Source organism: Parasteatoda tepidariorum, chromosome 7 (assembly GCF_043381705.1).
Source record: "Parasteatoda tepidariorum isolate YZ-2023 chromosome 7, CAS_Ptep_4.0, whole genome shotgun sequence".
Taxonomy (NCBI): domain Eukaryota; kingdom Metazoa; phylum Arthropoda; class Arachnida; order Araneae; family Theridiidae; genus Parasteatoda; species Parasteatoda tepidariorum.
The window spans coordinates 77,865,194-77,885,230 of record NC_092210.1 but is presented as its reverse complement, the minus strand read 5'-3'; the positions used below and the strand labels follow the sequence as shown (position 1 = coordinate 77,885,230).

General features: G+C 30.6%; 1 protein-coding gene across 1 annotated transcript in view; it reads right to left on the bottom strand.

Moving 5' to 3' along the window:
* Positions 1 to 6,260: 6,260 nt before the first annotated feature.
* The window catches only part of LOC107447560 (band 4.1-like protein 4), a gene marked incomplete in the record, with an annotated part of 78,546 nt that continues 64,769 nt past the window's right edge, over positions 6,261 to 20,037 (bottom strand). The window contains 10 exon segments of the mRNA XM_043045995.2: positions 6,261 to 6,412; positions 6,973 to 7,051; positions 8,756 to 8,887; positions 8,997 to 9,077; positions 9,369 to 9,437; positions 10,367 to 10,438; positions 12,524 to 12,589; positions 16,830 to 16,874; positions 16,952 to 17,041; positions 19,962 to 20,027. Of these exon segments, the coding sequence (XP_042901929.1) occupies positions 6,326 to 6,412; positions 6,973 to 7,051; positions 8,756 to 8,887; positions 8,997 to 9,077; positions 9,369 to 9,437; positions 10,367 to 10,438; positions 12,524 to 12,589; positions 16,830 to 16,874; positions 16,952 to 17,041; positions 19,962 to 20,027 (787 nt within the window).

Sequence of the window (20,037 nt, the reverse complement as noted above, 5' to 3'; positions counted from 1 at the left end):
TATGTGCTGAAATAGAATTTATTTTCTTTAATATAAATGCCTATTTTTTAAAGTCTTCGTCATAGCTTTTTGTAAACTAATGTGAACAAATTTTACGGAGAATATTTCTCTGAAATACCTTTTTAAATTATATTTCTCCCTCCTTTTTTTGTACAAAGTACTTTCATTAAAATCACAACATATCTTACTCGTTTCATAGTAAGCGTTATTTTGTTCCTATTTATGTATTAATGCCTTCTCCTTTTTTGGAGGTATTTTTCTGAATATTGTAAATCTAGAGTTTTTTTTTTTTAATTTTATTTATCAGCTGCTGTTCTTGTATGTTATGTGAGTTTTTTTTTTCTGGAAGTAGTATTTTGATATTTAAAATTAGTTTACCACATATTCACCTTTGAGAGTTTTATTTTTCCCTAACATTTGTTATATTTTTGATTTGGGTTTTATTAAGGCTTAAGGAATTTCTGAGAAATTTTAGTTAATAATATTTATTTGTATTTATAAATGTTGGAATTTTTTGGCAGATTGACGTTCTTTTGGAATTACGTTCTTTGTTTTGATTCAATAAATTTTGGGTTATTTGGTTTGATCTCTAAAATTATATAGCACTTTAGCATTTTTTACTGTGAACCAGAGTTTAATTAAGCTTTGTTTTTCTATAAAATTAAAAAGCTATTAAAATAATCATTTAAGAAAGATTATAAAAATATGTTCTATGGTTTTACTACTCCTTTCATACAATATCGCACTTCAAAAGTAGGTGGATAGCTTATCATTAGCAATTTTTAGATTAGATGTTTTAAAGCTAAATATTATTGTTTTTTATAATAAGAAATTATCATTTAATACAAATTAATATGTTATACTTCAATCAAAACTGTAGTAAAAGAAGTTACTTTTATCATTTTTATAGTAGTTTTAAAGTATGCATTAGAATAATCTGTTTTAATTTATTGATATGACTGTGTGCAGACTTTGAAAAGGTTTATTATGATCAAAAAAGGTGTTTGATTTTATGTTTCAAATAATATTATTGGTCCTAAATTTAATCTATTTTATTGTAAAATGTAACACATTAGGTTAATATATTTAGATCACGCTTTGTCACACTTACCTTCAATTTTCAGGTTGCACTTTATTTTGAGTTGATTAACACTCAACTCTTAAAAATTTATTAATACTTCATAAGTTACCATTTACAGAATGAAACAACCTCGCTCTTCAGAATGAAATTGCCTCTCTCGCTATTTATGTTGAAAAGGTGTCTTAAGTTTTAGCAAATATTAATATGTTGGAATACCAATTTTGTATTCTTCAACACTGTCTGCAGTTTCTTGAAAGGTTTTGTATATAATAATATGTGTTAAAATATTGATTTTTTTCCCCTTAAGGCTACAGTGGACGTTCAAAAAAAATTTTTTTAGTTTTTATGCTACACTANATATTCGCTTTTTAACCCTTAAATGAAACAAGTTGCTAAATATGTCCCAAAAAAAAAACCGAAATTTTTATCAATTTTTGGCAATATAAAGGTCCACTGTAGCCTTAANAGTTTCTTGAAAGGTTTTGTATATAATAATATGTGTTAAAATATTGATTTTTTTTCCCTTAACTAAAACGAAGTGCTTAATTTATTTATTTATTTATTCCACTTGCGTTGTAAGCTGTAGTTTCAATAAGCTTACATACTGTTTATATTATAAATTGTCTTTAATGTGTATTTTTCGACAGTAAATTCTTCCACTCTCTGAAAGTGCCAATTTTCAGATTTAAAAGGTTATTGTTTTAGGAATTCAATTTCAACTCTAGTGAAGTTTAATTTATTGTCCTTATGAAGTTATAAATGCTGAAGAAAATTAAGTTTTCTGCTCAAGTGCAATGACTGCTTCATGTCCTAAATGAATTTATTTGAAAAAAAGTATTTTAATATTTGTATGTATCTACTTAGTTTATATGCAAGTTTTTTGTAGATTTACTTTCATCACGTTAATTCGAATTTTGATGTGCTCAATTACAGTGTTTGAATATGAGTTGTGTATTATTTTAACGATATTACTCTTTCATGAAACTTTGTTTTTTCATTATTTCTATTTAAATTTTTTATCTGAGCATTAACTTGGTTATCATTGCTAAAAGTTACTATGTTTTTAAATAATAATTCAAAAAAGTAAAACATAATTCATGAGTTCTTCAATTGAGATTTGCATTGTAACTATTATATCAAGACTGGTTACATAGTCATCTGTAATGGAGTGTAATTTGAAATTATTTCAATCCCTAGATGTTAGGAGCTTACATTTTTTCTTTCTAATACTGCCTACTTAACTTGAACAGTTTATTGCACTCAAGTGCTGTTAATTTCTACAAGCATTAATTTTTAAATCTGAATATATACAACTCTTTTAACCAATAAACCGATTACCTCTTTATTTTGTCCTCTTGGCGAATTTATGCAAATGAATTTTGTATTAGTGTCATCATTCGAGAGCTAGTGTTGGTATGTCACTGTTGGTGACCTAGTACATCTTGTGAGGCTGATTCCTAATTGGAGGAATAGTAACAGGATAATGATCTAAGCCATACTGCTGGTATAGTAAAGGTTTGGTTTTCGGAATGCAAGAGAAAAACTTCACTTTGTTATGTTGGCTCCCACAATCTCCAGATATCAATCCTATTAAGTATTTGTGGGAAGAATGTAAAAGAATTATCTTCTATCAACTACAACTTCAATCTCACTTTATTCAAAATGGCTACAAACATGCCTCAAACCCCCAGTCAAAATATTGTTCATTCACTTCCAAGTTGAATCAAAACTTTTTGTAGGAAAAAATTGAACAAGCAGGATATTTAAATTTTTTTTTTTTTCATTTGCAGCTCAGTTATGCAAGTTACTATATGTTGAACTACTACGTGTTACTATATGCTGAATGGACAAATCCATATCATTTTTATAAAAATCCATTCGTTTTTATGTATGCAACAATATGTTGGCATAAATGTCATTCTTGGTGAAAAAAATTGTGACTTCTTGCATCGCGCCATGACAACGTATCACATCACGCCTTTAAGTCATTCTGGTGTTTGTAAAATAAACCTATTTTTTGTCATTGACGAAAACTTGCCATTTTTTACCTTATAATGTGTTATTATATATTTTTTTCTTTGCATAAAATAAGTTCTGCGGTACTATAATTTAGCTCATTTAATTATGTTACTATTAGAATTTTTTTTTATAAAAATAATTTATGGTTTTGTGATTGAATAATATATTGGTGTATTTTGTTTGAATGCTGCAATTCTCCCAAATGGTCCCCTTTCCCCTTCAAAGTCCGTTTTGTCCACTTTTTAATGTTTTGGTCCTCTTTTGAATCATTTAAAAATCAGTTTAAGAAAGTGTTTAGATTGCTATGCACATTGACTTATGACATCTAACTCTCTCCTCGATGTTCTCATTCAGGAATGTCAACAATGACTACACTTCATCACTTAAATTTTTTTTTTGTGTCTTTTCATTTATTTAATTTAATAAAGATAAGAACAAATATATAAATTTTCTGTAAATTCGCAGAATTCTGCTTTTTATCAAAAGATTCAATTAACAATTCTAATATTGCAGAAATTTGATAAGTTGAACTGAGGCACCATCCACAAAGTGTTAAAAAATAAAAAATGATTGTAATATCTTATGTATTCTACCAGATTTCTTTCTATAGTTGAAGATTCTTTAATAATACTTTGAAAGAAAAATTGTTTAATTAAATTTTCCTACTATATAATTTAGAAGGGAGTGTCAGGAATTACATACGTATTTACTATATTTTTAAAAGATTGTTCTGTGATAGGCAAATCTTTCATGATACAAATCTTATATGTTAAAGATTAGTTTGTTTCAAGAACATAAATTGATCTCTTGAATTCAAGAATTTGAATTGATCTCTCTTTTAAAATGATTTTAATAAAATTAACAATCCTACAATTTTAAAATCTTACATTGAGGGGTTATTCTGAAATTGATTTTTTTTAAATTAGAAATTAAACTAATTAAATTTTTTTAATATAAAAATATTTTAATATTCTTTAAATGTATTGTAATTTAACGTATTAAACAGAGCTTTAATTTTTGAAGGTTGGAAATATACTACTTTACTGGAATTTTATAGAATATATAACCATCCCTGAAAAATAACACACTCTGGGAGGGTATTTTTTTTTACACATCTGAGGATTTATATTAGGTGTTAAGTTGTACTTTTTCATGTAAAATTTATTTTTTCTGGCATATACTTTGCCAGAAAAAATAAATTTTGTGATNTTAAGATGAATAAAAATAATAAATTATTACGACAGTTCAATATTCTTTAAATGTATTGTAATTTAACGTATTAAACAGAGCTTTAATTTTGAAGGTTGGAAATATACTACTTTACTGGAATTTTATAGAATATATAACCATCCCTGAAAAATAACACACTCTGGGAGGGTATTTTTTTTACACATCTGAGGATTTATATTAGGTGTTAAGTTGTACTTTTTCATGTAAAATTTATTTTTTCTGGCATATACTTTGCCAGAAAAAATAAATTTTGTGATACACATATACTTTGTGACTATTGTTCCATTATGTTATTGTGGATTATGTATCAAGTAATATAAGCTTAAAATAGAATCTCTCAATGAGTTACTTTTTGTGATTCTCAATAATTTCCTTTCCCTCCATACTGTGAGCTGTAATTGGTGCTAATGATTGGTCACAAAAGCAATTTTTTATTCTTACTACTTATATTGATCCTATTTTTTTCGATTTAAAAATCCCACAAGGCCTTGTTCTGACAGGATTCTTTTTTTTCACACATAAAAAATAAATAAATAAACAGTATTTCTTTCAAGAACATGCAATGTAAATAAATTTTACTGGAAATAAATGTCATGTTTTTTTCACTATATAAGATTTTTTTTGTGTTTCGTATAATTTAAATAAAAACATCACATTCACACATTACATTATACATTTACACACACATTGAAATGTTTTTAGTCTTTTCCGAAAATTTTGTGTTATTGTAGCATTTACTAATAACATACAATAAAGGTCTATTATAACAGCACTTCACAATTCACAGACTTGTTATCAAGCGAACATCTCACTACTGGAAACTTCATACATGTTTAAAATTAGAATAGCAATGAAAATAGTTGGAGTTTTTATAGTTTTTTGACGTCATTGATCACACCGAATATTGAGTTAAATAATTAGTTGTCAAAAAGGAAAATTAGGGGACATAATAAATAAGTAACTAACAAAAGGCTCATCCATGTGATATGTGGATTCCTGAAAAGAGCGAAAGACCTGTTTTCTTTATTAACATAATGATTAAGATTCAAAGAAAAAAAATATGAAATGTTTGTTTATCGCTTTTCTGTATTGATATCAGATAAAAATAAAAGCGTTTTCCATTTTGCTCTCTTTTACACACTTTTGCTCATTTAAATAGCAGAAAAGGTATTTATTTTTCAAAAAAAATTAATAAAGTATTTCAGAATGTGGCTAAACAACCTAGCAACAATATTCGCTTTTTAACCCTTAAGTTTTCCCAGAAAGTGCAATCTAGACTTATAGCTTAGTTCCTTTTTTGTGAGGATTACAAAACATAACAGAATTAAATTTGATTGTTGTGCACTTCTTTCAAAACAATGCGAATTGCTGTACACATCTTTTAAACAAAAGTTGCAGTGGACCGTGTGTTGAGAATGCCAGAAGGTAAATTAGCACTCTACACATTTTGCTCTCGTCTCCTGATGACAGAAGGAAAAGAGGATGGCTAAGATTAACAAAGAAGAAACTTATACAAATGGATTTCTAGAGGGAGGTGAAGAAGTAGGCTAAATGCCTTGAACGCTTGAAGAGCCCAAGGACACTAATACGATGCAGAGAAATAATAAAACAATGAAGCGAATTTTGAACAAGTGGACAGGTATGAATAAAAAATCTCATAACCTTGTTTAACATTTGCTTGAAAAATTGAAATAGATGTAAAGTAGTTAATAATAATAAAAAAGTGTAATAGTAATAAATGTATAATAATAATCTAATGTGCCTTTCCTAACAATAAATCTATAAAAATATACTTGTTTTTAGTTTAAAACTGATGTAAATAATGTCTTAAATTTTTTCTCCAATTGACAGTTTACATTTTAAAATCATGGCGGATTTTTAAGAGTTTACTATACCATGTTTAACATAAATAAATAGGCTTTGGGCATGCTTAAGAAAATACTATATACATAATTTATTTGATAAAATTAACAAGCTCAGTCATTTGACTGTCTGTCATAGTTCAGTGCTAGTTTTCTGCCTGTTCGTTGTGTTTAGAGAGTTTATTTTCTTCATTTTGTGGCAACTATCTTCAGACTTCATCTGAAAGAAATATATATAAAAAAAATTAGAATCACTTTCTAATAGATTAATCATCAGAGTGAAGCGAAAAAACGTAACACATCACCAAAAAAAAAATTCTTTTTTTTTCTAAATTTATTTATTAGACTTCTCATTCATTTTAAAGTTTCTTTATTATTGAATAAAATTTTCAAAAACATTTGTACCTCTTTAAAATAGAAATGTGCAAAATGACTTACAATTTCACTTTAGTATTTTCCATTTATTTATTTTTTAAAATTTTTATTCCAGAGTTTTCTTGATGTAATTACATCTTTTAAATTTATATTTCAAGTTATTAATTTATATTTTAACTTTAATTCGTTGTTTCTTTTTAAGAAAAAAAAAACATATTGATATAATTTTTTTAGAATGCTTCTATAACATATTTTTTAAAAAAATTATTGATTATTGATTACATTTATAATCGAATTTTGTAAGAATTGGAACTAATTAGAATTAGTGAAAATTGGAACTTTTGGCTTTAAGTTGTAAAGGTAAAATATTTAAAAAAAGATTTAGAAAATCGATTTTATTCTTACCTGTGAATGAATCATTTCCTTTTGAAGTTTATTTTGATTTATTTCTTTTGAATGCCTTTTTGATTTATTGTTGCTCAATCTAAATAGATACAAAACAGGATTAGTGACAGTTTATTCCATTATGTAGGGTATCCCATATTGAATTGATATATACTCAATAGACATTAAAGACGCGATGGCTCCCTTGTTAAAAGGGCTCTGGACATCAAAGTGAAAGGCTGGGTTTCGATCTACAATCGCGGTTGGAAGTCGACCCAGCTTCAGATCAGCCAGTTTGTTAAATTAAATTTTATAATTAAAATTCAACCTTATTAATTAAAAACTTCGAATTATCCAGTATTATTTTATTATTACTTGGCGCACATCCATATTTGGGCAATCCAAGGTAAGTAACAAGTAAAACGAGATTCTGTACTTCAGTAAGAATGTGACATTAGTTTATTCCATTCATCCTCTATTTACGCTTCTATTATCATATTTTGTAATGTGGCAAACTTGTTAAATCATTTTTGAAAAATGCCTGTAAGTGTATGTACATTTGAAATTCGCTACTCTTGTTACATATTACATTTTAAGTTTTATTCTGTATTTTCTTAAATTTTTATTTTCTATTTTTGCCTGATTGTTTTATTTTACAATTTTTGCTTAACTTCTATTTTCGTTTCAATTTTTTTTGGTGCTCCTCACACTAATGTATCGATATGCTTTGCTTTGGCTATAGTAATACAATAATTAAAAGCACTATTTTTTTCGGATATAAAGGTGTGAGCTGATGACGAAATTATATATTTTCTTTAATTTATTTTATTTTCTAATTTTTTTTTTTAAATATTAATATATACTCCGAAGAGCCATTACATTATGACCACCCTCCATCTATAACAATGGGCTCGCCCAGGTTTTCATGGTTTCTCGCCCAGGAACAATGTTTTCATGGGGCACATTAGGACCCATAATCCTCATAGAACAATCCCTGACGTCTGTAAGCTACTTGAACATAGTTGCAGACCAGGTTCACCCATTCATGGCAACAGTTTTTCCTGCGGGGGATGGTGTTTACCAACAGGATAATGCACCATGTCATAAAGGTCGAATCGTCGAGGAACATTCCAGTGACTTTCAAGTCATGTCTTGGCCCCCAAATTCACCTGACCTTAATCCAATAGAGCATTTGTGGTCCTACTTGGAAAACCAATTTCGTGATTCCACGCTACCCCCTCGCAAGGTGAGGGAATTGCAGGACCAGTTGGTGAGCGCTTGGTACCAGATACCTCAGACTACCTATCAGCACCTTATGGAATCAATGCCGCGGCTGATGCTAGCAGTTTTGAGGGCTAAAGGTGTCCTACATGTTATTAGCAGGGTGGTCATAATGTAATGACTCTTCGGTGTATATAGTGCCATGCTACTAGTGTCACACCTAGAAGAATAAATGCATGGTAATACCCCATGATGCTGATGCCATGTATGTTAGTGCTTCAACTTTAATTTCATTTTAATATTTTCTCTTTTTGTCTTAAATGCTTCTCTTTTAGAGCGTTTTCTTAAAATTCTCTCAAGTCAGATTGAGAACCGAGAGTGATTTCTATAGTGACAAAGTACTGACTAGAAAATATGCACAATTTAAACCTGGTTGTTTTCCATTAAAACAAACCAATTTCTTTCTTTGATGCTTAACAAAAACGAAATGGTGAAATGAATGTCACTTTTCTGTCAACCAATGATGAAGTACTGAAATAAAATTCATTGCGCAACTTCTTTTATTTTTCCTACTAATACTTACGGTACTATATTTAAATGGCTAACGCCATTGTTGGTTTCAGGACATTTGCCATTGGGAGATAAATTGACACTGTAAGGCGGAGGAGGGTCTTCATCACAGGTAGATCTTCGGCTTAGTGTGTCCAAAGAAGTCCTATAAACAAAGAATCGGGCATGAGAGTTTTCCAGGTGCAATTAATTATAAGCGTTCTTCGTCATAACGAAAAGTGCTTTAATATATATATATATTTTTTAAAACTTACCTGGATGATACTTTTGAGACTTTGTAACGAGGTTTCCCTGATGTCGGTGAGTAGCGAATTTTGAATCCATTAGTTTCTGTCCTGAAAGAGTCAATCAATGTGATTTGACATCTAGCAGTATTAACGTTCAGAAATTTAAAGCTGGTCAATCTACTATAATCAATTAATTGGTCAATCTAGTTTTTCGCTTATTACTAGATAATAGAATATTAACTGTTTTGTTTAGTTACAGCCATTTTAAAAATGCCCGGTTATTTTAAAATAAAACCGGCTTTCATATTTTACCAGCAATATAATTATTTTGAGTTTACAGATAATAATAATTTAGTAAGGCTTAAAAATATCTTAAAACTTATACCCATCTATACTTACTCGACTTTGGTATATTTAATATCTCTCCTCTCTTCTTCCGTTAAATTAACTGGATCCACCAAACGATACCTTAAAAAAATGAAACAGTTATTATTTTACGCAGTGAAAGTGGAGTTAAAATACAGTAAACCGATACTAATTTTTAAAATATGTTTCTAAGAGTCTTGCACATATTTAAAGCAAACTATTGCTTGATCTAAAGAAGAACAGGGAAGAGGCCTCGAGTTTGAAAACGAATGTTAACTTGAAATGAAAAAGCCAGCTCTTGATTATGCTGTCATCTAGCGACAATTGTAAAACATAAAAATTTCTTGTTTTTCTTTTAAATGGTATCGTAAATAAAATTTAGTTTTTATGCAACTAACTCGTCATTAAAATAGTTTTACCCTTATTATTTATTTATTTTTTGAGAAAGATAGAGAAAAAAAGTTGAAGAATATTAAAAGAAACAAGATATTTTTTTTTCTTTCAAAATGGAAAAAGAAGAATAAATCCTTTATGAAAAAAAGAAGTTACTCTCTGTTAAACCATAACTGCCTAAAAAATTTGTCGAATAATCGTAACTATATTTTTTCCCGAAGTTATTATAAATGCATGCTAAGGAAAAGACTTTTTTATGTTAATATGATTTTATTCTTGTATAAAAATAAATTATTTCCAATTAGTAAAGCAAGTTTAACTTACGGTTCTTTTTGTAAGCAGTTCCTACTTCATTCTTACTTTCATGTATGCCTCGCAGTTTTGTCTGAATGGTCTTGACAAAAATTTGATACTATTTTCTAGTTTAAATGTTATCATGTGCTGATTTTTATTGTTTAATATTGGCAATAAATATATAAAAGGCAGTGATTAGAAAATACTTGTCATGGAAATACTTGTCTCCTGCACATTGAAGGACATTAATTTTTTATTCAAAAGACATAAACAATCCCATTTACTTTAAACCTAAATGAAAAAAATGTATGGAATATAATTGAGTATTTAAGGGTTGTACTTACTGTAAATGTTTTTTTACTTCTTGAGAAATGATTGGATTAGATTCGGGTGATCTGGACCTTGATCTACTGTGCCTGTTCGAAAATAAATAAATAAAAATAAATACTTTTAAGATTTGTTTCGAGTTGTAAGTGCTACTACATAAGGGTTGTTACTTTATTTGGTTAACATTTATCGACACTTCATTGAGTTTCAAACAACAACAAAAAGTTTTTACCTTGTTTTTTTTTTTCATTTTCTCTGGATAAATTATGAGAAAATGGGCTCAACTTACACCACAATGCTTGTAAAGTAGCTGATTTATGAAAAAAAATTTATTTTTTAAATCGCTGTGCATGCAAACAAACAACATATTGTTAACTTCACACCGTATATAAATATATTTTGTAAACTGAGCTAGCATATTGATGGTTTAAAAAAATTTTTAAAAAGAAAAAAATAGTCTGTAAAAAACTGCCCTAAAATGAAAAATAAGGCACTTAAAAGTTTTCAAAATCACGTTTTACATTGACTTTCTTTTTTTTATAAAAAGATAAGATCAGAATTGCATTGTATTCTCAAAACCTTTTTAATGTTCTTAAATTTGTAAGATTGCCTGTTTGAAAAACAGACGAATTCTTATATATTGAAAAACCGTTCAACAGTAACACTTGTTATCGTAGGAGATTTAAAATAAAAAAGATTCAATGCAAAATTTAAAATAAAAGAAAAAATAATAAGCAAAATGCATTCAAAATGAAAAATCTTTAAATAGTTTAAAAAAAATATTAATAAAAAATTGTGATTATATTATTGCAATCGCTGTTTACCCATTTGCCACATGTTTCTTTTTCTTCCTTAATAGACTTTCATAAACAAAAATTGTCATTGGTTGCAAAAACTGCATCAATTGATTTGTCCTCTTATCGTTGTTCTTTGGTTTTCAATTTCGGTCAATATACATTTCTTAAGACGTTATAAAAATCGTATCCTTCTTCAGTAGTTATATTTATATCATATAAAATCACCGCTTAGATAGTAATTATAAATAAGTAAATCACAAAATGGATATTAAAATAATTAAAATTAACATTATATAAAAACATTAAAAATATTGACTGGGGAAATTAAAAGAAAAAACTCAGAGGTGAAAACAATCAACTCCAAGAAATTCAAAAATTATCTGCATAATGCTTATGTTAGCCTGATTTTTTATAACTTGTGCAATTCTAATTTTGAAATTATGGTTTTGAAGTTGATCTCAGTTGTTAAGTATTTTTGAGATTATGGTTCTGAAGTTGATGGAAGTTGTTCAGTTCATTTTAAAGTTGTCCCGCAGTGGACTGATCGTTAAGACACGGTTCCCAGCACATCACTGAAGTCAAGCATCACTGGCTGCTGTCAGTGTGCGGGTAGGTGACCACTTGGATCAGTCTGCGTAGGGACCGAGGGTGTGCGGTATTGGTCCTCGTTAAACTGTGCTACCGTAAAGTGCTCGACTTCGCGCGCAGGTCGTCGGGCTACCGAAGCGTGGGTGCCATCCCCTCCGCAGAGGATCAAAATTGTGATGGCATGTCTTCGGATCATCCTCCGGGATGTTTCCCAGACCGTCGCCAGTAGCCCATTGTGCAGCTCTAGTGCGACGTAAATTAACAACCACAACAATCATTTTAAAGTTTTAACTTAAGACAATATTTAAAGAATTCTAAAAAATTTATCAAACAAATATTCAGGGGTTTCTCTAGTCTTAATATTGAATTAAATATTATCAAATAGAATTTATGGGTTCCTGAAAACATGGGAGTATGGGCATCTTAAACCTTATGATAAATCAGGTACTGCTTCCACTTTCGGATTGTCAAACGCAGAGCTATAAGCGATAAGCACAGAGCTCGCCGCACTTTACCATACTCAATACTCGCGGATTGTCACTTAGTATCTCCATTCATTTCGGAATTTAAAAACTCTTCCAATGAAGCTTTTCAATTGGTTCAGTTTTCAAGGAGGTTATTCTATGTGTGCCGAAATTTTTTTCTTGATTTGATGAATTGGTTAAAATTTACTAACACCTCTTCATTATTGTTAAGTTTAGACAATATTTTATAAATAAAATAGTTAAACAACATTTGTTTTTTTTTCGTTTCAATTATATTTAAATATTAATAATAATAAAGGCATACTTTCGATGTTTTTTTCTTCGTTGTGCTGGAGCTTCAGATTCCGTATCTATCCCTGAGTTTAAGTACCTGAAATACAATAAATAAGCTTTTAACTCGTAGCAAACCCATAATTTTAAACACAATTTACCAGTTCTCGCAAAGAGTTAACTGTGCTATAGAACAGAGGAAAATCTTAAACGTTTTAGAAATTATTGTAAAACTTTTTATAAAAATCGCAAATTTTGGAGAGATTTTACCAACTATATAAAATCAAAGAACTGAAATTTAGAAAATTTTTATGAGCTCAGACAATAGGTTAACTATTCCAATATCAAAAAGAAGAGCCGCGGTGGCTCAGGTGTGCTCGCGTGCGCTCGCCTTCCAATGAGGTGACCGGATTCGAATCCCAACGATGACTGGTCGAAACGAATTTTGCACCCGGCTCGCACCTACTACAATGCTGACATGAAATATCGTCAGTGATAGATGGATCATAGGTTAGAGCTCCCTTTGCCGTCAGGCTAACCGTGGGAGGTTTTCGAGGTTTTTCTACCCATGTAATGCGAATGCGGATTGGTTCCATCAAAAAGTCTTCCACGAAGACAAATTTCTCCCAATACTTGATTCAGGAATTTCCTTTTCTTTTGGATTAGGTTCGAAATTACAAGGCTACGGAGTTGAACATTGGTAATCGTAAATTCAAAATTGGGTCGGCTGTTCAACGACAGTTATAAAAAATATATGAGCGCTTTTTTTCCCCCGCAAAATTGTAGCTTTTCTTCCTATTGACATTCCGTGCCCTTTTCTTAATTGTCATTGAAGACGTTGGCCAAAAAAGGAAAAAAAGTCCGAAACCGAAGACTCCCCATGTAGTAAATGGTGACTGGTACACGTTAAATCTGTCGGGTAACAAAGTTTCCCAAGTTCCCATAAGAAATCAATATCTCTGATGGGGTGCTGAATTGGAGATTGATCGTTTTCTGGTTCAGGTCAAACTTACTATCTGAGGATGAATGAATGCGAGGATGAAGGAATGAATGAGTTCGCCCTTTAAAATGAGCTTGGTTTCAATAAGCAGACTTGCTGGTATTGGCAGTGGCATTAGAAACAACAACAGGGCAAAGCGTAATCTAACAGTCACAAATAACTGTTACAAACTCACGACGACAATTATAAAAATAGCATATTATTCGCTAAAAAACAATATTTCATGTGGTCTTCGAAAAATAATATTAATGAAATCGTATCGTATAATTGTATTCAGCACAGTTGTACAAAGCCTTCCTGTTTTAAAAACACACAATAATGAAAATATTTATCAAATAACTATTTAGTAGGTTTTACTCTTTCTTTTTTTCTTAAAAAAATTTCTTTTGCAGTACTTAGAAACATAACATGGTAATCAAATCATTTTTTGGAATGGAATTATTTGTGGTACATCATGATGGTCGAAATCATTTTAAAAGGAAGCTATACCGAAGAAAGAAACGTTTCATTCTGTTTTATTTCTATTGGTAATTTCAAATTTGAAGTATAGAAAAAAGCAAGTTCTAGTAAAACACTCAGTAAACCGTGAAGTTTCAAATACTCAAAACAAAAAAGTATTTCCAAAATATCAAAATACAAACAAGTTATTACAGGGCAATTTCACCACTGCGTAATCTTGCCATAATATGGTTGCATTTTGATATTTTGAAGGGGGGGAAAAAAAATTCCCATTTGAAACTTCGGGGTTTACTCTATGTTAACCTAAACTCATTTTTTCTTTAATTTTCAATTTATTTATGGAAGTGAAAAAGAATTTGCCATGAAATGTTTCTCCCGTGGTATAGTTTCCACTTAAGTAGTAAAAGGTTCTAAATAATTTTAGTTTGAATAAACTGACTTACGTTGACTTAAAAGTTTATACGTTGACAATAGAAAATCAAGGTTATACCTTGCCTTTATATCTGGCCTACAAGGTTCCAATGTTCGAAATTTATAAATAACATTAATTTAAATTGCTTAAGTCACAACATTCTCACTTCAATTTGCAAACCAAAAGACAGTTTTGTTAAAATTACTTGTCCAGAGCCGTGGTAGCTCAGGGGATAGAGCGTTCGCCTTCCAATGAGGGGAACCGGGTTCGAATCCCAGCGATGGTTTGTCGAAACGATTCCTTTCCCGGGTCGCACCGACCACAGTGCTGACGTAAAAATATCCTCAGTGGCAGACGGATCGTAGGTTAAAGCCGTCGGGATAACCGTGCTAGGTTTTCGTGATTTTCCTCTTCATGTGACGCAAATAGCGGGTTAGTTCCCTCAATAATTCCTCCATAAAGGCAAATTTCTCCCAATACTTGATTCTAGAGTTCTCTTGTCTTCTGGATTGGGTTCAAAATTACAAGGTTACGGAGCTGAACAGTAGTAGTCGTAAACCCAAAACTGGGTCGGCTGTTCAACGACCGTTATAAAATGAAAAATAAAATAAAATTACTTGTTCAGTGTTTGTTTTCTAATGTACTTGGAACCTTCGTTCACTCCAAAATCGCTCTAAATATGTCATTGAATGACTTTATTCATTGAAATTGTCAAGTTAATTTTTTGTTAAATATATAAAGCAGGCACTGAATTTGCCTTTGAAGATGCCGGAAGTGTTACTCTATAACGCTACCCCGGTGGGCACTTATGCACTTCAGTCACGGAGCGAACAACATTACCCGTTCATAGGGTGGGCCACCACACAGAGACTAAAATTCATGTCCTGAGCGAGATTCGAACCCGCATCCATTTGCTTCGCAGTCAGGCACGCTAACCGCTCGACCACCTAGTCGGCATTTAAAGAAGTTGCAAAATAATTCAATGTGGTATAGTTAAATAAAATATTTATCCTAAAAATCTCAATTTTTACAAAATTGTGTAACTTAGAACCTTCTTACTCTTACCTCTTCTATCGTTTCGTTTCGTTCTGTTGTAAGGACGTCATAAAATTAAACAAATCAGCTCATCGGCATCATTCCTTGAACGAATTTGGAAGGGTGTTTTCTTAAATCAGATCTGGAATTTCTTATGAGTCGATTAAAGTAAAAAAAGTAGCGAGAGACAAAAAGGATATTTCCATGGTAACTACATGAGCTTCTGTGAAGAGTTTTGAAAATTTTGATTTAAAGAATGAAGTTTGGAACTATTTTTCTTCACAGATAACTCTACATCAGGCTCGTATGAAAATGCGATTATCGTTTTAACAGTAGTATTCAATTAGACATGTATATGACTATGTAATTTATTCTACGGTTATTATGATCTGTGGTTAATGACTCTGTAGCTCTGCGGTTAATGACATAACAGGTTTCAAACGTATCATTTTTCTGACTAGCTAGAATGATCAAATTTCAACTGAAGGTATGTCTACTTACACAAATTACAATTTTCGTTCAAGTTTTCACCAATCGAAATTTCCGACTTGAACAAATTAATAGACAATAGAAATAATAAAAAAATTAAAAAAGTGCGATTGATGGAAAAATAGTTTTATTTTTCTCAGACCTAAATTAAAATAAGTAGAGATCGCAATAAGTTTATATAACCTCTGAAAACTTCTCCACGTCTTTTGAAAATTATGAGCTCTACGTTTTTTTGTTTAAAGCCTGCACAAAAATAATATTTTTAGTATATCTGAATAAGTAGGTTTAATTCTTTTTCATTATTTAAATCCAAAATATGCAAAAGTTCTTTTAATAATAACTAGTGGACTGCGCCCCCTGCTCGCTAACGCTCACCAACCCCCGAAAATTGCAACGCAATCTTATATGGTTTGCTTCGCAAATGCACAAAATTCTAAGAATTCAAAACAATCATTCAAATCAATATAACAACCTTTTTTTTAAAAAAAAATTACATCTTTTTAGTAAGTACTAAGTCATTAAAATAAATTTGAATTCAAATAAATGGCATGTAATTCGTTAAACCTATTAGAAATGTGCTATAGTATAAAATCTTAAGATGAAATTTCTAAAACTGATATCTCTTTAAAAAGGTTAAAATTTTGGCGTGAAAAAAGCGCCTTCGACAAAATACTAAAATAGAGATCTATCGACAAAGACTACTCACTTCTGCCTAGCTTATGCTCTCTCTGGTTATTTCAGTTTCCTTTCTTAAAAGCGCTATATTTTGAGTCATCTCAGCTAGATTTGGCATGCGACATTTTTAGCTGCAATCATTGGTCGATTTTCAAGCGTTGCCATTCGGGGAGTTGTAATGAGGCTTTTTTTTTGTCGCCGTGTAAGAGAAATATATATATCGATAGTTAAAATAAAACAATCAAGTAAGGATAGTTAATTTATTCTTACCCGCTTTTCCTATTTGAAAGATCTCTAACAACAGCATTTTGTAACCTAGATAAAGAAAACATGTTATCAATATATATTGTTATCATTATATAACAATAACATTTACATGAAGACTACTTCACCTTTCTTTTTCACGCTGTTGTTTTTGAACTTGTTTCCATTGGGATTCAGAATTTACTAAATGATAACTATTCTCTCTTCTTCTACTACTGCTGCAAAAGATCACATCATTCAGAACATCATCGATACAAAAATTTCGTCAGGGTTTCCCAAATTGTTTAGACAAAGGACACTTTTCGCGGGATAATATTCAGGAAGGATCCCAGTGTATTATCCCATTATGCGATCTACCTTACATAACTGTGTAGTTACTTTGCGGATCGATAGGTGGGGCCACTAAAATTTACAGTCTGTATCTTTTTTTCATAGAATATACTGTTTGAAAAAACTACTTTAATTTTATACTTATTAATTGTGTATTGACAAGTGAGCTAATGAGACTAATTGTTTTAATATTATTTATTAAAGTAACTAAAAGAGACGTAGTTATACATCTTTAAGTAATAAACGACAACTAACAATTCAATTTTATGTTTATCAACATGTTGCATCTATTTTGAATATATTGTATGCTTGTTTACTGTTAACAAGTAAACAATTTTAACAATTATTTAAAAAAAATTTACATTTATAAAGTTTATTATAAGTAAATATTTTCATTTTTCGCTAATACAAAAAGTAAATTCGAGAAAATAATAATTAATTTGTTATTAATTTGATACATACACTTGCTATAAGTTTATAATTTATATTGAATTTTAAAACAATATGATAGTATTCTAACAAGCAGAATCGGTAGCTACGAATGTGGGCTTATAGCAAGAAAATCCTCTATTGACCTTCTGTTTAAGTCAGATTTTTAAAAAATCAATTTGTATTGACACTCATCACTCATTTATTTTTTTCTAAATCAGCGTTTGATAGTATGAATAGAAAGCATTTATTGGAAAAGCCTTCTACTCTTCAGAGGTAGCTTCAAAATGTATGGGATTGCAGTAAATGACACCAAAACCAAGCCTATGCCAGTACAGGAAAACACCTTATGGATTCACCTTAATCATTTAAAAATTGGCCATCATTAGTATTAAACTTTACCTGGTATTAAATACCTTGGATCTGATGACATTATTGTTGACATACCCTGATGACATTTTGGATCTGCTCTACACGAACTAAACTCAGTCCCGGTTGTTGGGCTGCCCGCCTGTTCGCTTCCTGTTTTTTTGACAACGTTTTGTTGTTTTATCTATCTCATTCGCTTTTTAATTCTGTTTTAATCTATTTATTCACTACATTGTGCTTTTAATTGGCTTATTTACATTGCCTTTCCTTGCTTTACAAATTTTAGCGTCGCCTTTTAATTGTATTTGATAATTGTTTGTTTTACCACTTTACATCTACACCTCCTTTTGTTTTACATTTGAGATTTTCTTGGCTCATTACGCCTTGTTCTTCTGTCTTACCTGTTGACAATTTGTCATGGACTGTATTGGTTCTTTGACCTATATTAACTTGGGACCTCCGTTTACCTGTGACCTTTTAATGTTTTCTTATGTTCACTTCAGGTTCACGTTTTTTTTAATGGTTCACTTTATGTTTTACTGTTCTTGAATACATCAACAGTTTATACTTTGTGTCCTTTATANTCAAAACTAGCTATCATATTTTCATCTCCACGGGTCATTGTCCAGGTCTCACATGACCTTGGATCTTTGGTTAACACCAAAACAACATCACCTCTGAAAACCCAACTCTTATCATATAGGGCAAAAAAAAGTTTTTTGGGCGTAGCACCTTATTGAGTGCTCACTTTTTCATTAAAAAGTAGTTCTCTTTTACTCTCATTAAAAGAGTTCAGTTTCTAAACTCTCATTAGGCCAGTCCTAATGTATGGTTCAAAAACCTAGTTATGTATGGGAGGTGCAAAAGAAAATGGTCTCTATTGAAGACGATTTAACGCAGAAGTCTATCGAATTTTTAAGGAGCCCGAAATCATCAAGGCTATTAAAACTGAAAGAATGAACTATGTTGCTCACACAGCCAGAATGAATGAGGAACCCAACAATGATGAGTACAGAAAATTTTTACGCCAAAGCCCTACACTTAATGCAAAAGAAGAAACCCAAAACAACGAATTTGTGGAATCAGATTTTAAAGTAATTTGTATAAAAGACTGGCAGTTCAGGTAAAAAAATAAGTTGTTCTGGGGTCCTTGAGAAATATTCAGCTAAATAGCTTGGCACACCACGGCTGCCATGCCAAATATGATGATGAATAATCAGAATGAACTGTTGTTAATTTTCAAATTGTGGCAAAAGTTTAAAAAAAAAGACTATCAATTGATAGGGATTGAGATTTATTTTATTGGCAATGCTTGCAAAGAATGCCCCATCGTACTGTTGATTACGTAATTACAGAGTCTTAACTTCCATGATTCAAAGTCCAACATCGGACTGTTGACAGGAATGTTTTTTTTTTTTTTACGATCGCTATAAAATTGTTTTTGATCTTATTTTAAAATTCAATGAATGGTTCAGACAGAACAATTTGATCTGCGCGGGATCATCTTAAACCAGTACAGAAATTACCATAGCTCAAAATAATATTTATATATTTTTTTTATTTCCAATGTCCACTGTATTAACATTCGTTAATTTAGGCATTTACAGGGCAGATTTGTTGGCCACTTTTTCAGTAGCACCACATTAGGTGGGCCAACGTTGCTCCCACAGTAAGAACAGATAGAGAATTAGAAAATATCCATACCTTGCTCGGAGTTAGAACCCAGAACCTTTCCAATGTAAGGCCAGTTTCCTGACCCCTACACAGTTCGGTCGGCCTCAAAATGATAATAATAATAAATCGTACATAACTGATCCAGATTTGAATCCCAGCTATCTGATAGCGTTTGTATAAAACAATCCCGTTAGAAACAAAGCTGTTTCGAGACTTAGTACGTTTAAATGTAGTTAGGCTAAATCCAATAGTAAGTATTTCAAAACAAAGTGCAATTTTTTTGTTGTTGACAGTATGTGATAAAATTGTTTGATTATTTAACGAAGACAATATTACCTGTGCTTTCTCCTCCTGCTCCTGTGATGGGAATCAGAATCGCTCCCACTCTCTCGACTATGATGCCTGGAAAAAA